At 36.5% G+C, this 21,406-nt stretch overlaps 1 protein-coding gene across 1 annotated transcript in view; it reads right to left on the reverse strand.

Annotated features, from left to right (window-relative positions):
• Positions 1-407: 407 nt before the first annotated feature.
• Positions 408-21,406, reverse strand: part of LOC149559453 (putative amino-acid acetyltransferase NAGS2, chloroplastic) — a 247,412-nt gene continuing 226,413 nt past the window's right edge. Inside the window, exon 11 of the mRNA XM_089833368.1 lies at positions 408-937. Coding sequence (XP_089689494.1) covers positions 829-937 — 109 coding nt within the window. The 3' untranslated portion in view covers positions 408-828. The remainder of the gene's footprint in view (positions 938-21,406) is intronic.

Raw genomic sequence — 21,406 nt, forward strand, 5'->3', positions numbered from 1 at the left:
CGCACATTACTTTCCCTCTCTTTTCCATTTTCTTTTAAATTTTATCTTCAAAATATAATAATTCCAAAAAGATTTTAATATTTTAATTACTTGAAATTAATAAGAAAAATAAATCATGGGACCACAGGTTCCTGAAAATTTTGGGCAGTGTCTGCTTAAAACAGCACAAGACCCTATAGTTAATTTGTCCATGGCAATGCGTTTTATAGTATAGCATTGATCCGACTGTAATTGGATGATTTCCACTTATTTAATTATACATTCTTCTAGAACAAACCCAATAATTCTGCAGGCAAAAGCTTGTGATGCATGTTTTTTGCTACATTTTATTGCAAAACAATGAAAGCATTGATATTCCAATCAGCACCTTGAGGATAGAGGTAAATAAAGAAGGAATGACAATAGAGTAAGTACAATACAAGTCAACCATTACATAAATGAGAATGTGCACGTACAGACTCCAAATTTTATATAACAATGTCTGGAAAAATAATATAACGTGTAAAAGTAAAATTGAACGGTATGCAAAGAGTCTGCTTGTCAGAATTTCCCATTCGAGAATTCCAACTTTAGCTACAAAACTGTGTCTACAAAGCCAAACAAAATTAGCTCTTGGTTTTTCTAAATCTATTTTAAGCACAAGAAGTGAACTCAAACCCTTCAGCGTGTTGATGTGTCTTGTTATGCCAAATTAATAGGTACGTAAGCATTTCCATGAAACTATGCCTTACAACAATTATGGAGTAAGGGTTAGTGTAAATACAGAGGCTTTTTAGCTCATGTTTTGTCCATATGTCAATTTTCAGTACTTACTCCTTTGAAGGTGAGTTACAGTCTTTTCATGTAGTATTTTGATCCACGGTTTAGATTTATTTTTGCCCTCCTTGATGCTGGAATTGAATCTATCGTACATTTACAGAAACCCCGGCTTACAAACCTGCAAAAAATACCATATCATATGTTGTCATCTAGTAGCTCTATCTTCCTACAACCTGAAAGCATTAGCCAATCAATAAACTCTAACATGCAAATTCAATATTGACAGTCAGTCTCAAAAAGTTTCAACATTATTAGGGACAAAATCCAGCACACGTGCTTCAAATACTTTTGACCAATTTCAAGGTGTAGTAACATGAACAGCATAAGAAACTCTCTACAAATGCTAGAAGAAGACTTCCGGAATTATAACTAAATTTTCATAGGGTGCACTATGGGCCAGCAACATCCTGATAAGTTCGGAAAGTATATTTATAATAAACTATGGAATCATTCAAAGCTCACCCGATACATGATTTACCACATTACAATAACGCACCCATGTATTTCACAATCAATGATTGATTGGATACAACCTATGAAGATCTGACCAAAGAACTAGCACATGTTTAATACAAGAACATGAAGGAATTTCAATATACAACTTATGATTTTATTTGCTTTCGCAATGTCCCTCCAAACTCTAAACCTACAACAACACTCAATCCTATCAAGAATATCCATATTGTAAAAGATCTGAACATCAAATAAGAGAAATGTAACAGAAATACACAATACAAAACATATGTTGGGAAACAATGTGCCCTAGTATTCAATACAGCCTTAAGAAGAATATAATTAAGTGGAGCTACACCGTTCACAACTCTGTAAGAAAGGAATCATGACCACACATGATTCCTTGCTAGATAATCCCAACCTGTAAGAACCCCTGCAGGTTCAAACCTGACAACACCAAATTGTTTCACTTTTGATTGTTTGATATTTTGTCAAATAATTAGCATGCGATGTCTAAATTCTGATTTATAAGGTTTTTTTGTTTGTATTTAAATGGTTTTGCAATTGCAAAACATATAATCTTATTGCATACTGTACTATCCTAATCCCCGATATTTGCTGATTTCTCTTTAAAACAGAATAACCAGAACTAAAACCTTGCAGATGCATTCCAACACAAACGAGTACAGTACAATAGCCAACAGATGTTTAACAAGCTTCTTCTTAAATAATAATATTCAACTCAGAAATAGGCAAATGTAATACAATACGATGTTTAAACTAGAAAATTCTTCACCAATTAATACCCAGTTCCTTTCCGAATAATATTCAGAATTCCAAGCATTGGCAGATATAATACGAACATCAATAAGAAACCAGTATTTTCCCAAATAAATCCGTCTGCCTCAGAATGATATTAAAGATTCAAGCATATGAAAATGTATTACAAATCAGTAGGATAAAACTAGTAGTCCTTCAACACTCCTAAACACGTTATTCCATTATACAACAGCAATACAATAACCAATACAATACCCCAATCCGAAATACAGATTTAACAGTCAGATTGGAACGCTAAGATAACAACCTGTAAGCGCTACTGAAACACCTGAAATGATGTTTCTTAGGACAATGGGTTTGCGTCCACTGTCTGCTAGCACGAGGGGCTACGTCCTCCAACTAACTGAAAGCTGAAGTTTTCTGAGACTCTCACAAGAGAGGACACTGAACTAAATAATAAAATCAGGCATATCCAACAATGAGCCTCTCTCCCTTTTTAATACACAAACCAAGAATCTTCGGCTCGTCTCTAGTTTTCGTCTATTCCGTTGTGGCTCTTCAACTTCCCTAAGGCATTTCATCTTGTTCCTTCTTGACCCTTTTGTCTTTTAAATAACATTAAATCGACCCTTTTAATATTTTGAGCCTATGTCTTAGAGTCCATTTAATATTGCATAAAATAAGACTTCAATATTGGAACATTACAAATCTCCCCTCCTTAAGATTGCTTGTCCCCAAGCAATCAGTACCAGGATCCCATACGAGTCTGCAGGCAGCCCTGTAATTCAAACTGAAAACAATTTCAGCCATACTGCAAAGCCAGATGTCTCTCTGCAATCTATCTCTCAACTGGATCCCTAGATCCCAAATAGCTCTCTGAAAAAACTCAACACCTGCACCTGTCAACTGATCAACACTATGACCACAATAAAATCCTCATCCAACCATAGATACAATCTGCCAACACTTGAATCCAAACTCTATTATGCTGCTTGCTGCTATGATGATATAGAAGTATATCTAGGGTCCATGTATAATCCGGTAGAATGTGAATGCCTGACTTGGATGCTGTAAGAAATGAGCTACTCAAAAGCTGAAACCACCTTCCCATGGACATCAGCATTCATACTGTTGGCATAAACTTGGTGAATTCCCCAACACATAGGAGCTATGAATATGAAGAATGTCGAGAATCTACCCACAAACCTTGCATAAATACTCCACCGAAAACTCTTCAAAGGCTGATGAAGAAAATTCACCCATCTCTTGAATGGGGTGAAATCAGAAAATACGTTGGGGCTGATCAAATGATAAGCAACAGAATTGACTCGTCATTCCCATGCTGAGAACTGGATTCACTACTAAAATCTAAGCCAGAATCTCAAAGCCTGAAATCAAACTCTTCCTCATTTAACACAAAAAGAGGATTGTTAGACGACCAATCAGCAACAACTTCAAACAAAGGGTTGTCAACAAGCTGAAAATGTTCTGAAGTTTTGCAACTTTACCATTTGGGGCAGCTATCCAAGTCATACATTTGCTGAATACTCTCATGTTCGTCAATGACTTCCTGGAAAAACTCCTGCCTCATTCTATTTTCATGTTCCCGAGAGTGTTCCATGAGCTTGATTTGATTTTCTACTCCCTATAGAGATAATTGAGTTACACTCAGTGCCTCCCGAACATACCTTAGCATCCTGTTGAGATCCTCAATCTCATCTTTTTCCCTATTTGATTGTGCTGCAAAAATATCAGCAGCCTTGAGAATATGATCCCTATCGGACAACAGATATAAGTAATCTAATTTCATAGTCTCAAGGGCTGTTTTGACCTTCTGTAAATCGGTCACATGCCAGCCATTTTCCCCTTCCCTTGGGATCTTCCTATAGGGCTCCTCAACCAACTCGTAGGTACTGTCAAATTGCATCAAGGATGCCACAACTATGTCTTTACTAACCTTCAGCTGATTCTATAAGACATGAATCTCATTATCTCCCTGCTGAAACTGTTCGTTGTCTTGTAGTGTCATCCCGGGTTGTTCCTCAAAATTCACGTTCTGAGTATTATGAATACATGGTTCATGATGCCAAGGTCCCAAACTGTTATTACCTTGAGTGCAATTCACTTCATTATTCTACTTGACAAGGCTCACCTCCAAGTCTCCAACGAAGAAATCTATACCTTGTGTAACATCTTCTATATGTTAGTGAGAAGGCTGCTCATTTCTAATAGTTGTCTGCTCTTCTATTTCAAGATCATCCAAATGATAATTCTAGCCTATCGGAAGTTCTTCATACACCCTTATGTGTTGTTCATTTGTGAAGTGATCCTGGGCAACCCCAAATACTTTCTTTTTGCCCTATCAATAATATTTTGCTACTCGAGATAAAAATCCAAGTAGTCATTGAATGATAAGTCATTTTGAATTCAGATAGGAAATTCTTTATACCCTCCATAAATGTCGAGTATTTCAGCCCTTACCTTAGCTTCAAAATCATGAGCTAACTATGCTTGTGGTTTCATATTATTTATCATGATGTTATCCAAACCCTGTAACTTGATTGTCTGATTTTGAATTTGATATGAGTGGCAATCTTGAAATGCTTCCAATTCAAGTATATGAGTTGGCTGTTCGACTGGAAGCCCTTAATTTTTTGGAGTGATTTCAAATTATGGAAGTAATCATGATGTCAAGACTTGTAATGGGTCTATGATTCTGTGAACTCCCTCACTGAAGGTTCTATCGGTGGATAAATAAATGCTATCAGTTGCATCACCAGAACTCTCATGACCATCAACCGTAGTCTTGTTTCTTAATTCCACAGGGTGACAAACCTCTGCACCAGGAGGGATGTAAACTTGAGATAGGCTTAATGGTTTTGGCAAAAGCTTATAACCTGGAGCTGTGTGATGGACAACGTGCGAAAGAGAACTAGGCAAGGAGAGTCTTTTTTTTCTAATTGAATGCAAGATTGGATCTAACTTAGGAGAAAATATATATGTTGTTGAACAATTGTCTTCCCAAATACACGCCCTTCAGAATTCCCTGCTGACCTTCCTGATTCAACTTTACTGCATAGAGGTAAATCAGCTAATGAAATTATTCGTTCAACAGCAAAACTCTATGATGCTTCATTTCCTCCATCTAGACCAAGTACATAGTTCACCACCAATGATATAGCTCTCTTACAAGAAGCTTCATAATGCAAAATTAATTGTAAGCCTTAGATATATTCGGCCAGCTCAATTTAATGCATGAGTATGTTGTTCTGCACCTTTAATGAAGGATGCATAAATGGAATAGACCTATAGTGTTCGGTTCCTTTCACCTCTGCTTGTCTGGTCCTAACAAGAATTAACAAAAACCGTTATCTTTCACCTCAAGCCAAAAGAAATCAATTCACCAAAATGGCAAGTATATGGTTCGTTTCTCTTCTCAACAGATATATTTCCTCATGGAATCGAACAAAAGCTTCACAGTTTCACCACACATAAATAGTTTGGCTTGCTACAAATATTACATCTTCTCAATATAAATTGGCACCATGTAGTAAGCTTTTAAATGAGCTATTAACGACTTCGTCTATAACATAAAGTTAAAAACTTAATAATTAATCAAGTCAAACTTGATTAATTATCATTAATTCCATTAATAAAACCAATCATCAAATACTCAAGTAACAAGTCAAACTCCACAACATTTTTAGATAGAGTCAACACCTAACGTCCTGCCATAAATAGTAACTAACCAATAATGGACTTACTACAAATGGTAAGTTCCTATTAATGAAAACCCCGCAGAAATTCCCACATCTCCAAACTGATACCAATTGCTTAGGTGCCCTACAAAATGAAGAAATCCAAACTTTCCTAAAATAGACATTTAATATAAATAGTGTGTCAATCTGACTCAAACAAAGAGCAATCTTGAACATCTTTGACCTCTGGAGTGTGAAAATAGCCACTAACTCAACCGATTGAAACCCACCATCCATGGCATTAGCCCACCAGGGTCACAATGTGGACTAACAACTTGTCCTCTGATATTGGCTGAAAAGAGGACATTACAGCTCGCCCTCCTTGAAATTGTTTGTCCCCAAGCAATCATGACCTCAAAGAAATTCCATTGCACTGGAAGACAGAGGAAGACTCAAAGTTGTCCGCACTGAACACAACTGAAGCACCAATAACCGCCATTGGACAGAAATGAACAACAATTCCTCTGTCCAATCTCTGTGCATTGAAACTTTGCATTTGAAACAAATCATGTACATCTGGATCAAAAGTAAATTGTCAGTAATCCCCACCATGTACATATAGCAATACTCCCCAGTGAGCCAACCCAGAATCCCGATGCATGTGAAGGACCTCATAGCACATTGAGGAGTGTTCCATACCTAGATCCCATATCCTAAATCCATACTTGCCAAGAAGAATAACCCCAGACTTTTGTTGCAACAGTCTGATCCCAACATCACCGTGCTACAAATGACAACACAACCCGATGGGAACCATCCAACCTACAATGCTAACGCTACCACCTCTTGGATTCCAGACTAAACAAAACTCACATCATCCATCATAAGGAGATAAGAATATCCGGAATCATCTCCAACACTGAAACCCATACTATACTTTGTCAATCCCCATAGGTATGAAATCCAATTGTACCATGAAGATAAGGACTCCCAAGAGTGTGTGTGACAACCACGATATCCATCCTCTACAAAACCCATGGATGTACCAACTCTCCAACTAGTCTCCCACCAACCTCTAGCTACAAACTCCATCAATTGAAGATAGCATTTACCTATCCATAAAGAGTGATATAATCCTAGAGCCAATCCACATTGACGTATAACTCATGTACATGTGGATCAAAAGTAGATTGCCAATAATCCCCACCATGCACATATTGCACTACTCCCTAATGAACTCAAATTGGAAAAGGACCACATAGCACATTGAAGAGTGTCCCATACAAATATACCTAGATCCCATATTCTAAATCTATGTCTGCCAAGAAGAATAACCCCAGACTTTTGTTGCACTAATCTAACCCAACATCACCATGTAGCAGATGGCGACACAACTTGATGGGGCCCATCGAACTTGCAATGCTAAAACTATCACCACCTTGTAATGACCCTCCTCAAATCTGCTCTCAAAAAAATGCTGATGAAAGCTCAAGGAATTTCATCAAACAATTCACATGGAAGGGACGTATGACTGATATAGTATTTCAGTTGGCTTTAAATGACTCTTTTTTCAATTTGCATCAATGAGAATCTTGTGCTAGAAGACTCCAAATGGACTACACAATGACCTAACGTGAGTGTGTTACTAATTTTGTCAATATTCAGTGCATATATATGATCTAAGCATGAGAAATGAACACCTACAACCAACTGACATTTTTACAAACAGTTGGTATGCAAACTAACTAGCTGATAAATAATGATATTGAATTGCTTAAATGACACCAGCAACTATTATCTTCTTAATTTGCAATGAAATTTCTAATACAATGCTCATGAAATATGGCCAAGACTTTTGGCAGTTACATGGATTACAAAATGATAATGCTGGTATAATGCTCACTTACAGCTGAAACTTATAACACCTAAGAAAGCAATACTAATAAAGGAACCTGGTTGTAGATGGCTGTAATAATTTTTCTTCAATGCTGCCCCTTCTGCTTTGCTTTTCCGATTTGCTTTTTCGGATCTTCTTTTTGAACTGCTTTGACGGATTGCTTTTTCCGCCTGCTTTTTCGGTTCTGCTTTTTCGGACTGTTTTTCGTATCTACTTTTTCGGACTGCTACCATGTTGAATCTCAAGACCGTATCTTTCAATGGCGTCAAGATTTCCAACTTGAAGGGATTTCGTCGTTCAAACTATTGAGACATAATCTCCAGAAAATTTCCCAATTTTTTTGATATTTCCAAGCATGCATAAAAGAAGCTCTTCCATTTCTTTTATAGTGTTCTCACAAGAGCTCCATCCTTCGTTTTCTCAATGTGGGATAAAACATAACTCCTTTTATGTAACTTATGTCTCCAATGTGTTATACAACAAAAGGGACTCTTTTAATTTAAATATTTCTCACAAACTATAGTCTATGCATTAATAAAGTTAAATATTTAAATTTAACTTTATGAAATAGCTTTATCAATGCATAACAAATCTTATCAATGATAAACAAGTCTTCTTGTCGATTTTAAACAATTACCATCAACATACCGTTGCCACTGGATGTCCGACCATGTCCAAGATGACTTACTATAAATAGTAAGTATGCCCAAAGTTGCCTCAAACCCCCTCAGAAAGACCTGCAACTGAAACTATCTAGACCAAATGGCCTCTAAGCCCCTTTAATGTCCTAGTTAGCCTACGGGACCGTGGGGAAATAGGCTAACGACAACATCATGCTATGAATGCTAAAAAGGGGACATTACACACCTAGATCCCAAAATTAAAAAAACTTACAACCATCTATTACAAGGAGGTAAGAATATATGGAATCATCAGCTATATTGAAACCCATATACACTTTGTCAATCCCCCATAGGTGTGAAATCCTTCTGTACTACGAAGAAAAGGATTCCCAAGGGTGCCTATGTGACAACCACAATCCATTCTTAGCAAAATTGCCATGGATGTAGTGACTCTCCAACTAGTCTCCCATCAACTTCTACCTACTAACTCCATCAGTAGAAGATAACATATACCTATCCCATAAAGAATGGTATAATCCTAGAGCCAATCCACATCAATGTATAACCAAGTCTTCTACACGCGGATCAAAAGAAAAATGATGACCATTTCTGCTACTGCTCGTACCTTCATCCATTGGTTGGCCCATTATGCTACCTTCGCCATGTAACACTTGTCACTCCCAAATTTGTATCAGCAACAATGCCAAATATTTGCACCATAATGTGGAATTTAATGCATACAAGTAATAAGAAATGTAACAAAATACAATGTATCAGAGAACTCACAATTTCTTTTTGATTAACTTCAAATGCATACAATGTATAACACCAAATACAGGACAACAATTCCAATAATGCTAATAATAACATGATGAGGTCTGTTGAATGTAATACATCACATATATAAGGGTTGAAGGGGTGTGAGTGCCAAGTGTTGTGATCCCCAACAACCTACCCCTTCAACTAACTAAAAAGTACTAATAACTCATACTTAACCGACAACTATAAACTAGCAATTTGAAATTCTCAAATCGAAATATATTTTCCATATGATAGAAAATTATGTACCATTGAATCTGAAATGTGTCTTAGCCAACCTTCTTCAAAAACACCCATGGGTTTAACAAATATGTAATAAACGATACATTTTTTCAACATCATCATGTGTTTAATGCAATCCAAACAATATGCATCAAGGCGTATTAACATGACCACATTGCATATCATCATAATGTCTCACAATATATAAACCATGCCATCATAATGTTACCACATATACCAAGGAGAGATGTAACTGTGAGAATAAAATCATCTTATGTTTGGCATTAATGGTAACACATGCCAGAGGGAATAACACTAATCCCCTTTTCTTATCTCTCATACTTCTCACTTATATATCCTCTTATTCATCAAGCAACATACACTTTGAAATTAGGCATCTCTAATGAGACATGTCCTATTATAAAGCTACCTCTTCATTCAAACAAATTAAATTTAATATCCTTAACTTGATCACACCTTTCCTACAGATTGCACAACTTCATGAATTGAGTTTCTTAGGTGTTTTGCTAATATAACTTTTGCTCTTCTTGATTCTAGTTGCTGCCAACAAGTGACATGGCATTCCTGACTTGTATTCATTAGGACAATATAATCTTTGTCTAACTAATCATTTATTCCATTGCTTGATTACTAAATAGAATCGAATTTCTTCTTTATTGCTGTTATAGGAGAGCATATATTTAAGAATAAATATTAATATTAAGAATTCATATTATATTAATAGTATTAAGAATTTATATTATATTGACTACTATACCAATATTATATTATTAATATCCGTTATATTATTATCCATTCATTTTTTAATAAGTACAATCAGTACAATATAACATTATATTATATTATATCAATTAATATATGATATCATTTCAAAAGGTTGATGCATGTACTTGAAGCTTCAGAAGGGAACCACATTATCTTGAATGCCTTGTGTTGCCAAGCCTGAGGATAAATTCAAAGTGTAGTACATTCACTCATGTTACTATGAATCAAGGTATGCTTCTGTGGCAGAGGAAGCAGATAGAGGATATGCTTCAGTTGACTTTTGAGGATCTTGGCCATATTGATTCAGCGGGAGTAGACAATGTTGAGATGGATTCTCAAGTAATCAAGAAACTATAGCATTCAAAGGGTTGTGATTCATGAATGAAATACCATGTGCATAAGACTGAAAGGCTTTTATGTGAATGCTTAGACCATAGATGGATACTTGGAATACTATTTATTCAGAGTACATTATCACTGAAGATCTGAAAACCGATATTTTCCCAAAGCCTTTTGCCAAAGTGAAGTTTGAACATTATTGAAGACAAGGTTGGAGTTATCAATCAGAGCCCTTACTGAGAGGGAGCCTCAGCATCAATGATTATCTAAGATGTACTTTAATGCATTCTTCTCTGTGAGAGAGAAGTTTGAGGTGAAAACCCTTGTTCCACCCTGTAAGGAGACCTACTAGCTCTCAAACAATGTGCTGAAGAATTGATTTTTGTTTTTGTTTTTTAGGTTTTGCAATTTTTGATACAACAATATAGCAGCAAAATAGAAGATATTACAATAATAATTTCAACTCAAAATTTGGATATTATATAGAGAATATACAGCTGAAAATTCCAAATTTTAATATCAACTTAGATACTCAATATTTTCACAATATCAACAACGTGGTTGATAAAATATCCCCCATTATCTAAAGCAACAATACCTAGAAAAATTACAAGTTACAGACCATAAACTTATAGGTAAGGCATGCCTTCAAGCCCTCTCAAAGGAAGAACGTCAACAGCAAAAGATTTATTCAACAAACAAATGCAACTACAAATATGGAAAATGCTGCTCCAGAATATTGCAGCGATTTACAACAATTGTTTATGCCAATATGGCAAAGAAGGTTGCCAATTGGAATTCTTACGTACTGAGATATAATCTAGAATACTAACATCACATGCATTCTACTAAATAAAGGTGATACACAAAATGATAAAATATGTCTTTATTAATTGTACCAATTGAGCTTTACATACCAAAACCAATGATCATCCTAGATTACCATATCATTCTATTCCATCTGCTTACTACATATAGTGCTCAAGTTGGGTTACTAATACCAACCGATGCGACCTTTGCTAAAAACTTCTCCTACCAACTACTTAATTACGAGATTACCCACTACATTATTCCCCGCACCCCCCCCCCCCCCTGGGGCAAAAATAAAAGAGGTTGGTTCCATACGACTAACAAGCTCAGGAAGGGGTGAGAGAACGTCGTTGCCAATTGTTCTACATGTGTAATTTGTTCCTCCTTAAGTTTGGTCTGCAACTACTCGACTTGTTCTGTCAGAATTACCTGATCACCTTCAATTTTTGCCAAATCCCAACTAACTTTCTGTAAGTCAAAAAATACAGCCCGAAAAGTTCATTCCATGTCAGATAAAACTGGAACTAAGGGCTTGCCTGACTATACTACTTGTGATGCTTGCCACTATTGAAACTATATTTCCATCTCCTCAAGAGACCATCCATGGTCTACAAATGTCCTCTTAAAGTCTTTGTGGCAACCCGTCCTCATGAAGTGTAAGAGGGATTCATCTTGAGTCTACAAATGTCCTCTTAAAGTCTTTGTGGCAACCCGTCCTCATGAAGTGTAAGAGGGATTCATCTTGAGAGATTATGGTAGTCATATCCGCCTCCATGGCTTTCTCCTTAATTTCCTATGTTGCCTTAGTTATGATTTCCAATTCTGCCAAGATCCTTTGAGTGCGTTCACCAAAAACTGTGGACATGGTGTCTCCTCCATTCAGCTAGTTGTCTTCTGCTAAAACTGCATGTTCTTCCTAAATGTCTTTAGTCTCCTTATGTAGTTGTAGAGGTTGTTCCTCTAGTATGGCCAGTGTGGGTTCTCCTAGCAAATGTGAAGACGGCGTTGGTATACTTTCCACTCCCAACTCAAATTGTGCCAATAAGGCATCAACCTCCTTGTCCTTTTGTTCCATGGTGTCCCCATCTCACTATCTGTGCTCTTTATTTTGTGGCTTCCTTACCAACTGTGAGGTCATAGCAGTAGTGAGAGGAGGTGCTAGTGTAGATGTTGCCATTCCTTTTCTTGTTGGTGTTGTCCTTGGTGATACAATGCAATCGTGTAATGTCACCATTTTTGCCAGCATCGGAGTTTCAAGGATTATCCTATTATTGTGATCCTCATAAGCTAATTATTGTAGATAGAGGGTCTTCTAAGGTAGTGGCTTGGCTTGGGAGGGTTTTGTCTTCTCCACAATTCAATAAGCTAGAGGTTGGTCCTAGTTTGGCTCAGATTGGACTTTATTCGAGCTTAGTTTTGTGTACTTACTATTTGTGGTAAGTTGGGTGTTGATTGAGATGGAGTTATTATATTTTAGTGGCCAAATTATAATTAATTTATTAAATGGCTTCTTATAAAGTTATAATTTAACTTTATAATTTCACTTGAGACATGAGTATCATTGGAGAAAGCCATTCATTAATTAGTTAAGCTGAGTCAAGTGAAAGAATCTAATGGAAACTTCTAATTAATGTTGTGTGATGAGGCTTGAGTGAAGTTACATTTTGGCAATAAAAAGGGCATCTGGAGGTTATAAACACAAACTCATTTGTTGAGAAAAGCACGCTTGAATATTTATTTGCTTTTGTTGCCTTTGTGGCTTTTCTGAGGTTCTAAATTTTATTGCCCTTGCTGAAGTATAAGGGTTTCGAAGCTGTGTTGTGCCTCTAATCCATAGATGAGGTATTGTGGATTATAGTTCTGAAAATTATTATTAATATCTCTTGTTATATATACTGTGGTTGGGAGATATTGTTTATTGCTTGATATTTTCCTAGGAGGGTTTTGAATCCCTGAGTTTTGCATTTCATCTGCTGCTGAGTTATAGCTGATTGGAGTTTGATTTTGATTGCATTAGATTGAGCATCCTTCCTCTTGTGTTGTAAATCACCAGTGCTGAGAGTTTGTGGCAGATGTAATACTATGGATTGGTCAAGCTGAATTCAATTGTGTTGGGCGATTGAATCTATATATGCATTTGACGTCTCTTTATTTGTGTTTTTGTTGTTGTTGGGAGGTAGCTATTGGCTGAAGAAATTGCTGATTGAAGTCTCGGTTCTGATAATTCAGAGTGGACTGATTTGGCATCGGACACTAGATTAATACTGCTGTGGGCAGCCCAAGTAATCAGCATCCTAGGCATCTTTGAAATCTGCAAACATAATTGCAGACCTGCATTCAAAATTGTGGAGGTCTGCATTCTTGTCTCTGGTGTTTGGCATTTTCAAATTTGCTGCTCGTTTAATAGTGGTCTAATAATTTGCAATGGGAATGTAGTGAACAGAAGGTCCAAGCAATTCATATTGAAATTCTGATTTCATAATTAGTTTGAAGAATATATTTGCAATAAACTTCAGAACTAGTGTTTGTTAAGAATTCATTTGGCCTGGCAAACGATTTGCAAAATATTTCCTTAAAATCTGAACTAGTTTGGCAATCATTATTGTTATTCAGAAATTGCCTTTATCTTTAAATTATTTGGAATTGGGATAATGGTGTACCAATAGTATTTGGAATTTGTATCAATGCTATTAAGTTGCTTGCCAAGTGTTTGATAGAATGTCAAACTGATTTCTAGCAATTATTGGAGTTTTTTAAGTTATAATCTGGTAAGGGTTATTACAAATCGGTTGTCCTGTCTCGATCCCTTGAGTGGTAGGAATTCTAACTGTATGGCTGCCTACTTTGGTGCACCTCAAGTCCACTATTTTAGCACCCAACATCCTGTCTACAGGAACAATATGAGCCAATTCCAAAAGCTGGGTAGGTGTAAAATTTATCTTCTTGGCACCCCAATCGACAAAGGGGGGTCCACTTGCTACGCCTTCATCTCCCTCATTTCATGTTCTCCTACCCCTTTCTTCCATGCTTACGTGCCCTTCTTGGTCCCTACGGCTAGCATTTGTACGACTTGTATGCCAGGTATCCATACTAGTGTTTGTACAACCAACCCTTTCTTTGGAAGTCATACACATACGATTTGTTGACTTTGCCTTGTGCATGTCACCTGTCGCCCTTGGGAGTGATCCCTCTACGACTTCTGTCATTTCCACATCCTCTGACGTATCTCCAAGGGTTGTTCGTGAAGTTTGACACTCTTCCTCTTCCTGCCAGCTGGATTCCTCTTCCAAGGATGTTTCTTCCTCTTCTTTTACACTGCTTTCCATGCTTGAGTTTTGTTAAAACCCTTGCTATTTCTTAACAATACATTCCAATCTGAACTTGAAGCATTATGTCAAACAGTTGTTATAAAAACTTAGTCCTTCCACAATATTCAGCTTAGTCATGATAGATTACTTTATTACTAAGGCAAGGGCTATGAAATATGATAACAGAAACACAACAAACGTAAAATGTAATGAGATTAAAGTTTTATGATCTTAACCATCCATACACGACAGTACATCAAGGAGACATTAAACTATGTACTATGAAGAAAATGATGAGCAAGCCTTCCCTATTAACAATACTCAGCATGAATAATGGACGGGAGATGTATAAGGGACAAACCCGTAATAGTGGAGAGTACCCTACAGGAGTTCGTGAATGCTCCCAGCGTTCAACCTGTCATACTTCCCAATACACACCCAATTTACCGCTGTCATTGTGTATCCTAACAGCCATGTTGTGGAAGCCGTCGGCTCAACCCGCAGTAGGAGGAGAAGACATTACTACTGCTAACCAAAGCTCCTATGGGATACAACCAAGCCACCTTCAATATTCCTGACTGGTGTTGTACCTTTACCCTACCTGTGATGTGTGTATGTCGTTTCGAATGCTTTCCTAGACCGCAGCTAAGCAATGAGATTCATGATTTGAAGAGACCCGTGTTACCAATCTTCCCGTGAACACACCTTGTTATGTAAGATGAGAGACTGTCAACATTTTAAGAGTTCCTGTCTACAACTACATTTCGTATATACTATGGAGATTATTCATTCACTGAAACTCAACCCGTGGACTTAACTGCTAGTGCCAAACCGATATGTTTTCTTAGCTAACGGTTCATCAATCCTTACTCATTTGCACTGTAGACCAAATAAACTCCATATAAGCAGTAACAGAATGCACTTACTTTAAATCTGAACTTACCGATTTCTGCCTCAACTGTATCTTAACATCTGAAGACGAGTCTGGGATAACATCCAACTTCCTCGAAAAAGCCAAACTCGAGGGATTTCGTCCTCAGAGTTCTAACCAGTCACATTAAAGCAACTAGGATATACAAATGTATTGGTTTCATAAATTCTTGTGTGAATCCTAATGCAAGGTCCCTTCTTTTATAACCTCGAAGTGAGAGAAAAACATTGAAATAAGGGATGTGGGATAAAACAACAATTTTGTCCTATAGTCACTTAAGTCACTTTCTAAAGTAAATGACTTTATAACAAAAAGTAACTTTATCCATACACTTTAATATAATAACTGGAGTACTTAAGATAAAATCTCCGACGTGACTGGCAGGCATCCTAATAGTTAATGCTGTTAATCTATCCGGATGTGGAGACAGATTAACTTGGCGCATAACACTAGTGCAAAGAAGGGGACATGACAAGTTTTGTGTGGTGACTTCCTCCTGTCTTGCCTTCTTGCGTGGTTCCATAGTCCTAGTACTTCCTTCTCCTGTTGTGGTATCTATATGAATCCAATATAGCGTGGCATGCTTATATGGCTCAACCCTGTTCAGCGGAACAAAACTTCCCCAATATTCAGGAGCAACCTATGTGCATAAAGCCTTAAGAAACAATGCTATAGTGTGATGAGGCATATAGAAAGTCTATTGCTTCAATAGAAAAAAAAAAAAAAAAAGTTTAGCCTATCTCAAAGTAGTTATGCCAAGTTATAAACCCTTCCCTCATAGAGGCCTTTTACATGGGAAAGCATGGAGAGGGCAATATCTGACGTGTGACTACCTCCTGTTAATTTACTCTTTATCACGTCCACCACACACCTCTATTCTTCATTCCTGACAAAGGTCTTTTTGATGCCTCTATTGCTGCTCCAGATGTTGACCCACTGCTTTTGTGGTAAACTTTCTTTCCATACCAATTCTACTAAGTGTGTCCTCTCTTCTATAGTCATCTTCAGAAATTTGCCCGTCTGTTGCCCTTTGTTGGGAACTCCAAACACTTTTGTAAAATTTTGTGGTGCATAGGAAACTGTCACATTTTGTTGGAGGTATTGGATACTGGACTTATGGCCTTTCTTGTCATACCCATGTACTAGTGTTTGCAGTACTAGTTTGAACTCTTTTAGAATAAAAATAGGCATAAATACAATCTTATCTACCTCTTCTTTTCTTAGTGCAACCTTCAATGCATGTTGATCGTTTGTCCCTTGCCACCAATTCCTACATTCTATTCCTCCCAACCCTTCGAAATTAATGTTTGCAGCAGAGACTTCTTCCATCCTTCCATTGTTTTTGTAGCTCTTGCTAGTTGTGGCCATGTTGTCTCTTGATTTGGTCTTCTTTCTCCTTCCTCGTGTCTTTCCTCCAAGAAGTTCTTGTTAGGGTTATATAGATGCGTTGTGATCTTTCTGAACCAATTTTTGAGTATATTAAATGTGCCTTCGCATATCCTTATCACTCTACCTTTCTCGCGTACGAGCTCTGACTCCCCTTTCTACGTAGGTGCTTCTGCTCCCTCAGCATACATGTACGGTTGTATGACATCCCTTTTGCTTTGCATGTACGTAAGGGTGTGATGACTGCGCATACGACCCAGTATGAGCCCATACGACTCCACTTTTCGATCTACATGTATGTATGGATGTGTCGCATCCGTAAATTTCTTTAGTGTACACATACAAGCTTCTTGCCCATTCCTGCCATACGAGCCCATACAGACTTTTCTCTCCTTGCCTTGTACAGTTGCAATATTCCTCCCGAAGTTGTGTTTTGCATTCCTTTGTGTCAAATGTTGAGGTCTTGGTTGTCTTTTATAAGCATGAGGTTATGTTTAGGGCAAGTGTTCTTCTTTACATCCTCTCTTCCCTTTATTATACTTTTCAATGAAATTTCTATGTTCCTATGCCAACCTTGTACCTTGTTATGTCTTATTGTCTCTGTTGGTGTTATCTTTCTCAATTTCTTCGAACATCCTTCCTCAAGTTGGTCCTTCCTTTTCGTCCCTCTTTCCTCTAGGCTCTGAATTTTTACTTCCAAATCATATTGCCATACAAAAGAACCTAGTGTTACATCCAAATTTTTGACCTATTTTAAAAATAAATTATAGCCGTTGTGATGATTAGTTAAAACTATTGATTGTTTGTTCATGCGAAAAGGGTAGTTATATTTAACCGTTTTAATTTTTCATATGAACTTGGTTGTTAACAATTATTATGTATAATTGCTTAATGATGATGGTCGTTAGCCATTACTTATCATATGTTTGTTGATGGTAGTTAACAGTTACTTGTTTATTGGAGAATGATAGTTAACTATTTTTACAACTAACTATATTATAAGTTAATATTGATTTATCATAGGAAGAACTTGTTATTCTTGTGGAAATGTTGCACAGGTGGTTGCAGGAGCAGACGAAGGGGAGAAAATGCATAACGGGATCTACGGAATGGGGCACTACCTTAGTCCATTTATCCGATCGACGGGTATGACCTCTAACTACCTTGGTAAGGACCTAGCGACTATATAATAGTATACATACATTGGACATGCATGAGCTACTTGGACATCATTTAAATCATTTAAATATTTTAACATAATCAAATTCGTACCTTTTGATGATTTATGTTGGTATCCTCATCATTTCATTATATATATATAAATGCACATATGTATAAAGGTATGATTGCACCATGGTATTAAATTATTCAAGCTCGTCTCTCTCTCTCTCTATATATATATATATATATATATAGATATATATATATATATATACTTATACTTTGGCAGGATATGAAGATAAAATAAATTCTCCAAATTATGCACGGATATAGATATACGATTCTTAATAGGTATAGCCTTGCACACAATAATAGTATGATGACATCATTCGAAAATAATATATGCAAATATATATAATTATAAATTATTCTTTTAATAAGGAGTCCTTTGAATTCTATTTTTAAATTATAAGTCTCTATGAGGGATGATGAGTACACTTGGGCAATATTTCTTCTTTTGAATCGATGAACCAAGAAGCCGATAATCTTGTTTGCAACTGCCATCATGAGCCACGGTTTCAATTGAAACTTTCTCTATTGTTTAGGCATATCAGCTCGAATCCTTTTCTTTGAGTTATCATCGATACTGCTCTCCTTCACCATTTCTTCCTTTTTCATGTTCTTGCTCTCTCCATACGGCCCGATATTGATAGTTAATCCAAGCTTGTTATTTCTTTTATCAAGGGACTCTGTATTCTGATATCCATTTTGGCAACCCAAATTACTGAGAGCCGGCCATTCAGGATTAACCAAGTTCAATTCCATCATTGATCAGGTTATGTGAACAACTTCTATTTTTTTATCTGGTATATATATTGCATCCAAAATCTAGATGCAAGGGAGTTTTCAGGAATTTCATTGCTATCTATTCAATGCATGTCTATGAAGTAAAAGGTGATTATTGAATAGTTCATTCGATCAAGCTTACCAAGTAATCTGACCATGTTTGAGTTTGAAATTGAATGAATATGTCATGTTTATGTTTCCATTTTCGAATCAGCTTGTCTCTTAATTCTGAAATATAATTCTTTGATTCTTTTGAGAGAAGTCCTTGAGTCACAAGGATGGCTTCATACCAATACTAAATTATCATCTTTCCATCAACTGAGTTTCAGCAAATGAATTAATTTCATTAATGAGCCAACAGCAAGGACTGACCCGAGCTGGAATGGTCAAGAAAGAGGGTGAAGAGGTAGAAAGGAAGTTCTGCAAAATCAAGGAACATGAATCAAATTTGATATGAAAACTTCAACTTTAAGAACTATTAATAAGCTCATGCATGTCCAGTCTACTTACCCTGTTGTCAAGTGGAGCGGTGGTGATCAAGTATTATAAACCCATCTAAAACCTTGGCCAAGGTAGTTAAAGGCATGCTTGTCATCTATAGATCACATGATGTCGGTGGTGCCAATTAATCAAACATGTTTGTCTATTACTGAGCGGACATTCTAAACACTGATATAACTCAGATGGCTCGACTAATAGTGCCCCAAGCCTAGCCCCAGGGTAGGGAAGGTCTTTCTTGTCAAAAGATCATGAGGATTGATATGGTCCATGGTTGGCAAGTTAAGCCTAAGCTAATGCTTCTTCTCTTATATCAGTTCATTGTTAATTCAATTAATTTCACATGAAAAGGAATTAAAGATGTTCAATTCAGTAATTTGGATTTGAAGTATTGTTTTTATATCTGCTATAATTTAGAATATAGTTCTATCTTTTTAGTTAAGAAAATTCGTTTGTTACATATGGTATCAAAGCACTAGGTTCGACACTGAACCTTGGGCACACCACCTAACAAGATTAGTAAACCTAAGATTTTCTTAAATTAAATCTAACTAAATGTATGTACGAAAGACACCTCGCAAGAAAGTGCAGCATCCCATCTTTTCATACTTGATTAAGAACATGCCAAACTATTATTATAGTTTTTGTTCCATGCCTCAGGATGAAGAAATCTTAAAACAAGCTTTGCAATAAATGAGGAAGGAAAGAGTCAAGTGGACTACTACCAGAAAAACAGCCTATAGGAACAAATTGATTCAAACTTGGAACACCTGCCAAGCCAACTGTCTTATGCATTTTCATAGACCTTGGATGGTGCAAGATATGTTTAAGACCAAAACCGAAATTGAATGAGAAGCTAGAAATTAAATTTCAGAGTAACTGAATCTATAATGTAATATCCTCAAAAGAGGGAATTTTGTAAATAAAGGCTGTTGTAAATATAGCAAAAAAGTTTTAAAATTAAATATATAAATTGGTCTATTCATGTGTTCCTTCTACTCATAATATTTTTTTTTTTATTGTGTAAACGCATAACAAGAAGAAAACATAAAATTTGATGCAAGGAACTTACAATTACTTTCAAGGAAAATAATCAAGAAACATGAATAGCGAAGAGAATGTTGCAGACCACAACATGGTCCCTGAGAACAATTCACTACCTTCAATTGATCTGCTACTTCAAGTCTTGCAAGACACGCAAACGAAGTTAAAGACCATGGAGAAGAGGATGAACGAATTGGCAGCCCAGGTTGGGAAAAACCAAGAGGAAATAAAATCCTCGCCGCCTCCTTGAACAGAACCAGGAATCTCTGAGCACAGCAACAAAAATACTAAAGCCTCACTTACCCAAACTAAGAAACAAAAGAAAATTGAAATAGTAAGCGACCTATCTGCGGACATTAAAAAGATCAAACCACACAAGTTCTCTAGTTTTGAATCCTGAGAGGATGCAGAGGCCTAGTTAACAGAAATGGAACAATATTTTGAGATTAGAAATTTTCCAGAGGCCTCAAAGGCAGTTTGGGGAATATAAAATTTTTTAGGAGAAGCTACCACATGGTGCGGAAACTGAGAGGTTGAACTGAATATAAAAACAATTGAAATTACTTGAGAGAAATTTGTAAACAGCTTTAGAAACCATTGGTTACCCCAAATTTTCTACGACCAAAAGCTGTTGGATTTCCAAAACCTCAAACAAGGAGATATGACCGTACATAAGTATTGGGCGAAATTCACTACTGAAATATGTACCTCCATAATTTCAAGATAGGAATCTAAAGGTGAGAAAATTTGTAATGGGGTTAAATAGTAGGATCGATGGGGCATTTGATGTTCTCACTCCTCGAACCATGAAAGAAGCCCTAGATAAAGTTGTCCATCACGAATATAAAATCAAGATAGATGATTCTGTCCGAGATAACAAAAGGAAAACAAGTTGGAATACAGAAGCTGCAAATACTGGATCCCACAAGAAGCAATTTAAGGACTACAAATCTAACAAACTAGAACCAAGAGGGAATGGTATTAAG

The sequence above is a fragment of the Cupressus sempervirens genome, chromosome 5 (assembly GCF_028749045.1).
Source record: "Cupressus sempervirens isolate cs-2001-9-10 chromosome 5, ASM2874904v1, whole genome shotgun sequence".
Classification (NCBI taxonomy): Eukaryota; Viridiplantae; Streptophyta; class Pinopsida; order Cupressales; family Cupressaceae; genus Cupressus; species Cupressus sempervirens.